Raw genomic sequence first — 10,934 nt, forward strand, 5'->3', positions numbered from 1 at the left:
TAAAACTTCCCCGAAAAGGTTTCGGATCGTTTTGCATATGTTGATCGGTCTACATAGCGTCTGGTTTCAAGTGCACACGTCACTAGGCTGTATACGTGCGCTACGTCCCATTTTCGTTGTGTCCAGTTTCAGAGTTTCACATCTCCTCGGTTAAAGAGAACCGAACAACAGCTAGCAGTTCACAAAGGAAGCAGAGCTCTACCCAGACAAGAGCCACTTTCGAGTAACCCCATACAGAGGCAGCTTTGTCAAGCCAACTTTTCCTGGTAAGTGATCACTACTTAAGTCTTCCAATCAAGTGAATGCAGTCTTATTACCAAGTGTGATATATATCTGTTACAATTTAAAAAGGTCCAAGTGAAGATCCGATCTTGGTCGACCGGCCGTGCCCCCCTCCCAAAGGAAACATACGAAACTATGGTATCTCTTCTTTATCATTCGGTTCTGTTTTCGTGGGATGAAACGGAGGGGAAACTAACAAAATGAGATATTCAGTGACCTGGCTATTCTTAATGCCTGTAATTTTCGTCGTACAATTTTGCTAGCGCACTATTCAATCTCGATCAGTAGCTGGGTTTGAGAGAAATGGTCGCAGACTGTGGTTTTAACATACTATGAGCCCATAGCACGATAGACTTACGACAGGAATTGGCGAAAACCGGGGACAGTCGCTGTACCGTGCGAAATTAATTCTTTCTTCGAATGAAAAGTAATATTTTCCATGACAGCCTATAAGTATTGCTGCTTATTGATTACCATTTTCATTCCATATGCAATTGTATTATATTGACCAATGGACTACAGTACTTCTGCCTAAAGCTAGGTGGCCCTGTATTACGGTTTGGGTGCACATCGTCGTTTTTGGCAAATATCCAATTTGGATGGATCCACGCTAGCCTGCGTGTTATCCAATTTACCAGGGCCCAAGTGAAGATAGAGTACTGTGTAATCGCCGAAGTGAGGGAAGCATAGCTTGTCCCGAATGTGCAAATGAGGCACATCGAAGATGGCGGATACAGATCGTTAAAAACGACCACAAAGTAGTTTTCGAAACTGAAAGCAATTTATCATGAATTTAACACGGTTCAAGCGGGCAGAAGCGGTTTGAGGCACATTTGAATGATTGCTTTCATAAGAACATTTTCATGAAAAAAAGTTCATTTCATTTTTAGGACACAAAGAAATCCTCATTCGCAGAGAGAATGGGAGGGTCCGAATCTAAGGTAAGTTTCAATAACATGTTTTTTTGCAATACTGGTCTCTTGTGTAAGGGTAAGGAAATAATGTGTTAAGAACTATGTTTTTCCTGAATGAATACTAGCAACGTAGCTATACTAGTCCTTCTTTCCTGTTGAATGTAAGAGCATTGTGTGTCTGGATCATTGACTCGACGAGGGTAAGGAAATCGCAAAAGTTCGACCCAATGATGTACCTGCTAGTCATAAATTGTACATGCTTAGGAAATGTTGAGGATGATTATCATTTCTTGCAATTGATGACATCTCCTACTTTGTAATGATGAAATAATTAGATTAATGCAGATGATCACTAATCAAATATTAAAGATAAATGTACGACGGAGGCTATTGACACGATAAGAAATGTTTCCACGTATCAATTTGTAATAGAATTGTATTTACCGACAGACTGAGGAAGAAGTAAGATGGCACAATCGTTGGGACGATGATTCCGAACAACGAGGCATTGACGAAGCTGTAAGAGACTTTGAAGAAAGACGGGGGAGTCAGAAGATGAAAGAAGTGAAGGAGACGCTCCTGCGGATAAAAAAAGACCTGGAGGACTACAACGTTGGATCGAAACTACGGCTTGGCAAGTTTTTCCCTGCAAAGGTCAAGGAGATTGAAAATATCAACATTGGTGGGTCATAGTTATCTTTCTCTATATAATATGTACATGCAATGATCCACTTAGAGAAGACAGAGTGCTCTGTACTTGGGATGCTTCAATATCCTGTATGACAATATCTTCGTACTGATCTACTGTTTTTCTTTGGTCAGTGCATTAATCATAACATTGCTAACACGTTTAAAAACGTATTGTATCTACAAAACAGTTTCTATTGTATTCCTCTGCAGCAATGGTTGGCCCAACAGGAAGTGGCAAGTCGAGTTTCATTAACATTGCCGAACAAGTGATGATGGGTAAGAGCATCGACATGTTTATTAAGCACACGTGCCCCCTTTTATTTCTATTTCCATTTCTTACTGCTGATTAACATTCAGACGTGGCAGAAACATCTCTAAGACACCTTTAATGTCACATTTCCAAGGGAGTGCCGTAAGGGGTGTGGCGGAGCTGGGCCGCGGCCAGGCTCTTAAGTCGGGGGCTAGAGTAGCCTGGAATCCAGACCTATTATAGCTCCCGAGTCTCTCTCTCTGGAGAGCTATAATAGGTCTGGATTCCAGGCTAGGGCTAGAGTGGGCCCCCGGTTGATTTTGATTCTCACGTAGGTGCTGATCGTCCTGATGGACAGAATGACATACTCTTAGGGTAAGCATTCACAGGCTCTAAACTACCCCCACTTCAACAACAATGTGTGACAAACACAAAACTTATATTCATCCTTTGACCTTCAGGACCTGGCGAGGCTACTGCCATCACTCAAAGCACGGGTAGGGAGGGCACAATCCACCTGGAGGAGTTCCTAACCAAGTTCAACTTCCGGTTGATCGACACCAGGGGGTACTTCGATTTGGACGAAGGATGGTCTCAAGAGTTAAAGAACATCTTAACAGGTATCAACATACACATATGATCTATTTCAATTAGCTGATACCAACATATTTGTTTAAGAAATGAAATGAACTCTCTATTTTCTTGCTGCATGCAGGTGTATAGATACAACAAACTAGTATATGTAATCTCTATGTAGGTAGATATCTGAATATGTTTGTATGTAGAATGAAAGAACTGAAAACGTCGCCATGGTTTAAGCAAGATCGTCAGAGGGAACGTGTGCCGTCGCTGTCCTCATTTTCGCGCCGACTCACGCGCGTTCGGCTCTCGCGAGAGCACATCTCAAAATGACAGTCATAATTGGAATGGGGTACATTGTCCCACAAAACGCACTGGCAATCGACCTGCAAATAAACTAAAATTTGTAAACGTTTTCAGGAAAGATCCGCCCTGGCCAGACGATTGAGCGTGAAACAGATGACACAGCTCTTGCTCCGGAACAACACATGCGACCAGACGAGGCGCCCTTCGGCGAGCAGATCCACGGCGTCATCTGTGTGATGGTGGACAAGGACCCCAGGCTGGAGCAGTACAAGACCAGGATGAAGTCCATCAAGGAATACCTAAGGGAACAAGGTACTTTTCTTCCTGCTGTGTCACAGACATCTACATCAGAAACACATTTGGCATGAAAGCTCATGTAGGTAACGTAGTACACTCTGAGGTAAAAGTTTCACCACGAAAATTAAGTTAAAGCATCGGATTTATGACTGTGCTACTGCAGTCTTTTTCAGAATTCAAATGACTAATCACCTAGGTCAAGTGACGTTGCGGACAAGTGACGTCAGTAATTTACCAGAATTCGAAGTTTGTACCGCCCGCCGTCATATGACTTAGGTTATTGGTCATTTCACTTCTAAGTAAACGGAGACTGCAACAGGACAGTCCCCAAATTCGTTGCGCTAACTTTTTGCGTTGGAACGAAGTTGTAGTTCTGTACTTTAAGTGCTGCTTAAAGCACTGTAATGTATGTAATGATGTTGGACTAGTACTGCCATGCCAATAGAAATCGTGCTGAAGGCTTGATCTTCCGCCTTTTTTAAATATATATTCGCCAGGTTACAGCCCAGTAGCTGCCCTGGCCTTTGAAGATGAGGACGACTTCAAGGACGAAGACAAACGACGTGACGTCATGGAAGAGTTGTCTGCTGCAGTTGGCAGTCCTATAGACAAGTAGGTACCTTTACATGGTATCGTTCTCCGGTGTTTACGGTAACATAACGCCTATCCAGGTACATATAACCACCTCATAAAACCACCTCGTTTTCGTCGCTCACTCAGTGGTTTATTCGGCGGTTATAGGTCACTAGCCATGCGTTGGATCACCGCATATAAATCAGGGTGAGTCATTAACCTTTGATTTAGCATGGTATGTATATTAATCGATGAGAAACGTTCGTTTGAACTGCGCCTGTACTCAATGATTTCAGTTTTGGTTCCTAAAGTTAAGCCTTTTTTTCTTTTAGGACATTCCCATTCATTAACCACCTGGCATCGGGAAGTGACATAAAGAAAGACCCAGAGTCGGTGTTGAACGTGCTGGACATTCTGGACACAGCAGTGACGGCGGCTGAGAAGTTCATCAAGGTTCGGCTGCAGCGTGAGAAATACTCCAGAGAACGTCAAGCAAAAGGAGCCGGTAAGTTTAATTGTTCTGCAAATCCAACAATCTTCCTTCTTCTTCTTTTGTCTATTGTGTCCAATCTTCTTTCAGATAGTGGAAATTTCGCCAGGTCACGTACATCCGCCACCTTGAGAATGCGTCTAAAGATATCTCCAGTGCAACTTTTACCAGTACAATACTAATACAATCACGTATATCAAAACTGTGCTTACCTTTGTCAAGTAGGTGGGGGGGGGTGCTACATAGATATTGAGTTGATGTTAATGCATGCTATTGGTTCCTACAGGCCCTGAGTCCCAGTCGGTCAGTGACTTCATCCAGACCATCGGGAAGGCGCACAACTGGGACAAAAGTCGCGTCGACTCGCTGGTCCAGCTGCTGAATGACGACGACATCTATGACGTCAGCACCCTTCGGGAGAGCTGGGATGACGTCAGCCCCAAACTGACGATGGGGATGCGGTCTGTCCTGAAACAGGCCTTGTCTGTGTAGTCATTTCCATACTCAGCAAGTCTTCATGGGGCATTTTCGTGTGACCAATTCGTATCATACAGAGTGATGCAACTTGTAATAATTAGCAATGTGTGCAGGATATGAAGACATCAGTTGTACGCTTTACTAATATCTGTAGTTGTTTTTACCTCCTAGGACATTGTGTATTCTGCAGCTGTTTTAAAAGATAAGACAATAACAATACCAAATTTTACTAGTTTAATTCCTAGACAAGACAACATATATCAACTTATAAAGTCTCATTGTTGAAATGCAAACTAAAAAAAACACACGTATACATGGCTACATGACTTGATTTATATACACTTTCTGGAACCGAGGGCATATGCGTGTACTACTTCTATAGTTAACTTCTTGATTAGCATAAGACATTAATTGTAGGCTAAATGTGATAAGATAATATAATATAGAGGGAAAAAAACCTTCGTTGCTATCATTTGACAGGCTGTTTGACTCCCTGTTTCTGATGTGAAGATGAGTGCAATGATGTACCGTCAACGCACTTTGTATCATTGATACACGTGACGTAGTTCTCTGCGAATAGATAATTGCTACGAACGACTAGACAAATTAATCTGACTAGAAGACTGCTGTGGGAAAGATTACAATAAGATGACACGAGATGCGTAGTCAGTTTTCTTCACTTAAACGAAATCTGAAAATTGCTTAGATATTCTGAAGTATATACTGTATTCGAAAACTGTATGCCAATTAGTGCTATAGCCTTGGTCAGTTATCTTTAGCATTGGTGTGCTTTTTGGTCGTTCTATAACCTGTTGTAGATCTGCATCATGAATAAATAGTGTATGCAATTTGCATATTTTGACCATTGTTTTCAAACGAAACGTTGTGTAGCAAGGGAACATGTATAGTTAGTTAGCAACGGAAGCCTTTAATAGATCTTAAAATAACTCGTTCTGTCAATCCCACATATTGTAATGTGGTTACTTATAATCAAAGGTGACGGCTTTAACTTTAAACAAGACAGATTTACAGTTCAGTCAAAGCCACAACTCACCTAGTAAGTGTGTCAACATCGAACAATACTGCATTTGATGACCTTGACAGCTATAGTGCACGCCTGTTCAACACTTCAGGATGGATGTGACTGGTGTAAACACATGTGCATATGCCCAAGCCTGGTGTTGTCTTTGTCCATTTTTAGCCATTGTACTGTCTTATGTACCACAAATGTAAATCATTAACTGGACATGCTACTCTTTCACTTTGTAAGGTGATTTACACAGTTTACCATTCTGTGTGGTATCCGTGTCACTGGATGCACGTTCCTTTTCAAGTGAATATGTTACAAAAGTTTACAAATGTTTACAAAAGTTTACAAAAGTTTACAAATGTTTACAAAAGTTTACAAAAGTTTACAAAAGTTTACAAATGTTTACAAAAGTTTACAAAAGTTAACAAAAGTTTACAAAAGTTTACAAATGTTTACAAATATTTACAAAAGTTAACAAAAGTTTACAAAAGTTAACAAAAGTTTACAAATGTTTACAAAAGTTTACAAATGTTTACAAATGATTACAAAAGTTAACAAAAGTTTACAAAAGTTTACAAATGTTTACAAAAGTTTACAAAAGTTTATACAACTTCACAAGAGGCTAGCTATGAGTTATGCTGACTAGAGTGGTGCGTAAACACAAACAAACAGACAAACAGACACACTCAAAACTAACGTTATATTTCATGGAGATAATAAGAGAGTTAACGTTACACATGAAGATAATAACACTTACAGTAGAGCCCATGTTTGTGCCGATAGCTGGGTTGACTCACAAGGCGTTCTGGACACAGGTTTCCGCGCTAGCTTTCTGGGAGTGGGTCTTAAACCATTGATTCTGCGAAAAGGTTTCGATCGTTTTGCATATGGTGTCCATGACCTAACGACCGGGGAAATGTGTCCTGAGAATATCGAGAAAAATCACCCGAGTAGATGCTTGCAAAGGCTGCTCACGTTGTTTTTGAACTTGGACATTTTCACCTCTGACCTTACCCGTCTGTAGCGGGCAAAAATGACGTCTGGAGTAGCAAACAAAATCAAGGAAGAGTTTCTCGTGTGCCAGATCTGTTTCGAAGACTACCACGAGCCAAAGGTGCTGCCGTGTCAGCACACGTTCTGCAAGAAATGCTTGGGAAAAATGGTAGCGAAAATGTGGAAGTTAACCTGCCCCAACTGTCGCCGGGAGTGTTTACTTCCGCAAAATGGCGTGGAGGGGTTGCCGATCAGCTTTTTCGTCAACAAGTTGCGCGATATCCTAGGAAATGGGGGCGGGGTTACTCGAAGCACACGTGAGGACAAATCCGCAACAACATCCTGCAGCTTCGACTATCGGGAGAACATATCCACGGCGTGTACGGAGTCTAACAGGCTACCGACGGCAGCCCGTGCTCAGAACGTAGCCCCCTCGGGCGACACCGCTAGGACAGCCGCCCAGCACACAGGGTCTACGGCGGCAGCCGGCAACTCCGGACAGAGCACAAGGCAGCCACCCGTACGAGGTAGGTCCAAACACAGATCATCGTGATGAAAAATCATTAAAAATCCACCATCAGCTTTGATGGCAAATGCTCATGTTAAAAACTGCACGAGTTAAACTCTGATGACTGGACTCTTTCCAATATGAATAATTGACCCCGGTCATCAAAGTCATTATATAGGACTCATATAAAATAGAAGTATCTTTTATTCTTTTTTTCGGTCTTTACGTTTTTAGTGATACATAATATCGATAGCAAATTCTGATAAACAACAATAGACCATGCATTTGATTGCAAGACAGGTTTCGAACCCTCTATCAACCATGTTATGGCAGTTTTTTTTCTACCGTTGTACAGTTCTCTTGCCTTCCGGACGTTATGATGGAATCAACGACTTTTTTGTCCGCCTCTGTTCTACACGATATATCCATGTAAGTATCATGGACACAAGAATTAAAAATCTACGTCTCTAAAGTTTTGAATGACATGTTTCACACACGCACTGGCTCCTTGTATGTACATTACTTCCGAAAACAAGGAACCAAATATCTATAAATAGACCTTCATGAATTGTTTAGAATTGTTGCGAATTTCTTGTGTAATTCATTATTGTGGCTATGCAATGCATTTCCCTCTGACTCCCATTAGGCAGCAACCATACATATAGTAGGGCATTGAACACTGGGAAAGACAGAAAATCTTAGAAACTATCCTGGGGCCTTTGATCGAACTTCTTGTCAGTTTACCTGATGCGCCTAACATAAGAAAACCGACACAAAATGTGATAAACAAAAAACACACCAGCTGCAGCACGGTGAATAACCTAAAGCTGTCAGCGATCAGTATCCAAGCAGAGGTTTCAATTTGCTAGGAGTGGCAGGGATTTTCAACGCTTCCCTCCCTCCACCTCTGCTACAGAACGCATCAGGGCGAGCTATCCTCAGTTCAAGGAGGCGAAGGCGGAGGGAAGCGTTAAAAATTCTGGGCACTCCGGGAATTCCTAGCCCCCACATTGAAACCTCTGCTTAGAGAATATGAGAAACAATTTGAGGCATGACGTGTAAAGGTTCATCTTCTTCCAGCCGGATAGAGTACTTCCCATACTTTCTTGGCTGAAGGAACAAGACATCATGACCGCTCAGGATCTCCATGACAACTGGGATGACGTTAAAGACGTGGTGGACATGACCAACGCCATGAGACAACATATCACTGAAGCTTTAGGGGAATTCTCTCAAGCAGGACATTGAGTTCTGTTTATTTGTTGATCCTGTTGTCGTTTTTCCTCCATTGTAACGACGTAACAAGAGCCGAAACTTACACCAAAGTTACGGTAAACATACATACATGTAGGCCTAGAACAGCATCTCTTATCTATCATTGTATTTTTGACACTTTCCACAACTTTCTGCAATCTTTTTTTATACTTCGTGTTACTTGTACAAATATTTCCCGTATATGTTCCCCATGCAACCATATTTGACAAAACACAATGACGCCCCCTTGCAACCATCGCTAGATATGACTATAGTAGAAACTTGCTGATATCTAAAGACTTCGACAGAGGCACTATGTTTGCCATAGAGTGATAGATATACAAACATTGGAATTCAAATAATGAAATTAATTGTATATGTATATGCAACCGAACTCATAAATAAAGTTATGACTTAAAACTGTGCGTATATGTGGTAAATTTGAGTTCGTGGCCTTACTTAAAACCAAACTGTTAAACAAAAGCACTGCCAATGCTTTTGTAATTTGACGCTACACTGTATTACAAGGGAGAAAATCAGACAATATCAAAATGTACCAGGTTGTTGAAAATTATGACATACAGAAAATCCACCTTGGTTTGTAGTGCAGTGGTGCTAATGTCACGGTGTAGTAGAGCAAAAAATGTCATATATGACCAGCTATCGACAAAAATAGGTACCCGCAAGTGTTCTAAAGCCGTCGTAAAACTACTTTTTCATCATTTGTACTAAGAACGGAATTCGGATTGTGTTGCAACATAACCCGCGAGTTTCTTACTGAATAAAATTATCATCATCACTAGACTAACGCGATCAGCAGGTTTCAAAAGAGACACCCTGCGGCTGAATAAAGTACTGCAAAAATACTGTTGGTGGCGCGTATGAACTTATAGTGCACCAACGTGACGCTCATAACCACACATCAAGCCCTGTTTGGCTGGCTATCAAAAAGAAAACCTGACAAAATAGAAAGCCCGATGCAAACGCCTAAAAAACAAGCGAACCTCTGATTTGAAGGTATTTTAATCCACACTATCTCATGTATCTTAATTTTGTGGATGTCATCCTCTGGATACCCAAAAACCGAGAGCGTGTGAGAAATATTTGTTCCTCTCATGAAACAATGCCAAATCAAAGGCCAAGAATATGTGCAGCGCAGTCTTCATGGTGTCATAAGTCATCAACTGAAAACACTTAATTACTTTTCTCGATGTTATGTGTACATCACATCCATATAAAAGACCCAAATTTGCACCTACTAACAAACTTAATCAAATCAGTAATCTATGATATGATTGTTACTGACTCCATCATGCTACTACCAAAACGCAACAGGTTGCAGTACCATAGAAATTTCTTGGAGGTCCATACTCGAAGTTATGCTTCGCTGACCAACCTACCCACATACCAGATATCATGCCGATTAACCTATAACTACTCATATATGCTGCCCATAAGCAAACACACCCACAAGCGGCACCGTAAGAATACCCTTCTTGACAAATGTATTCAAACGGTAAGCGCGCCGGGCATATTTCATGTTCTAATGAGGTGGTTTCGTGAATTTTAGTGGACAAAAGAACGCTCATGAATTATGACTGGACATATGACGTGGATATAAAACAGAACTGTATACGTTTTCATAATAACGGTTCTGTTTGAAGCTTGAATCTTCAAGCTCAAAGCTGGACAAAAATTGGCACGAACACGTACTTTACGCATACATATCAGGAGAGTTTTGATAAACAAGCTATTTGACCTTTCCCTTCTTTTACTATCACCCACGCCTGATCCGTACCGTGCTTATGCGTGTAAAAATCAACAAGACACACAAGGAAATCTGAGTGTGAGATACGCACCAATAGTGGTATGCCAGCCAAAATTGTTGACTATTTTGTCCCATGACATCGCAAATGCTTACAGTACTTGACTCCCTGCCCAAGCATCGTTTAGTCTAGACAAGGATCCGAGTTATATTCCGCTAGCAGGGTGCTGGGGTTAGTCAAAGTTCAGTTAACAACGAGCACGTTGTAAGGCGGACATACAACACATGTGCTGTAAACGTCGTGACTTTTCTTCCCCTGAACAGGTATTAACGATGTGAGATTTTCAAGATGTTGTGACCTTGGAAATGATTGTCGAGGCTACAAAACAGTGCCAGTTTGAAAAGTTTGCGTCACGCTGCGTGACCAGCCGATCCTGTAACTCTGCGGCCACGAAACTTGTTCCGAGAACTCTGGTCCCATAGCCATCCTGACGCCCCTCTGTACTTGAAACATCCGACGACGCCT

General features: G+C 41.5%; 2 protein-coding genes across 2 annotated transcripts; both read left to right on the forward strand.

Annotated features, from left to right (window-relative positions):
- Positions 1 to 115: 115 nt before the first annotated feature.
- LOC136436351 (uncharacterized) lies at positions 116 to 6,031 on the forward strand. The gene is made up of 9 exons (XM_066430250.1): positions 116 to 266; positions 1,173 to 1,223; positions 1,647 to 1,878; positions 2,097 to 2,162; positions 2,598 to 2,756; positions 3,136 to 3,333; positions 3,816 to 3,930; positions 4,224 to 4,396; positions 4,668 to 6,031. The coding sequence occupies exons 2-9, from the start codon at positions 1,203 to 1,205 to the stop codon at positions 4,871 to 4,873; spliced, it is 1,170 nt and encodes a 389-aa protein (XP_066286347.1). The 5' UTR covers positions 116 to 266; positions 1,173 to 1,202; the 3' UTR covers positions 4,874 to 6,031.
- Positions 6,032 to 6,600: 569 nt separating this feature from the next.
- On the forward strand, positions 6,601 to 9,063 carry LOC136436352 (uncharacterized). Its single transcript, XM_066430251.1, has 3 exons — positions 6,601 to 7,408; positions 7,745 to 7,818; positions 8,470 to 9,063. Exons 1-3 carry the CDS (start codon positions 6,922 to 6,924, stop codon positions 8,635 to 8,637), a joined length of 729 nt encoding a protein of 242 aa, XP_066286348.1. The 5' UTR covers positions 6,601 to 6,921; the 3' UTR covers positions 8,638 to 9,063.
- The last annotated feature ends 1,871 nt before the right edge of the window (positions 9,064 to 10,934 follow it).

Source organism: Branchiostoma lanceolatum, chromosome 6 (genome assembly GCF_035083965.1).
Source record: "Branchiostoma lanceolatum isolate klBraLanc5 chromosome 6, klBraLanc5.hap2, whole genome shotgun sequence".
Lineage (NCBI taxonomy): Eukaryota > Metazoa > Chordata > Leptocardii > Amphioxiformes > Branchiostomatidae > Branchiostoma > Branchiostoma lanceolatum.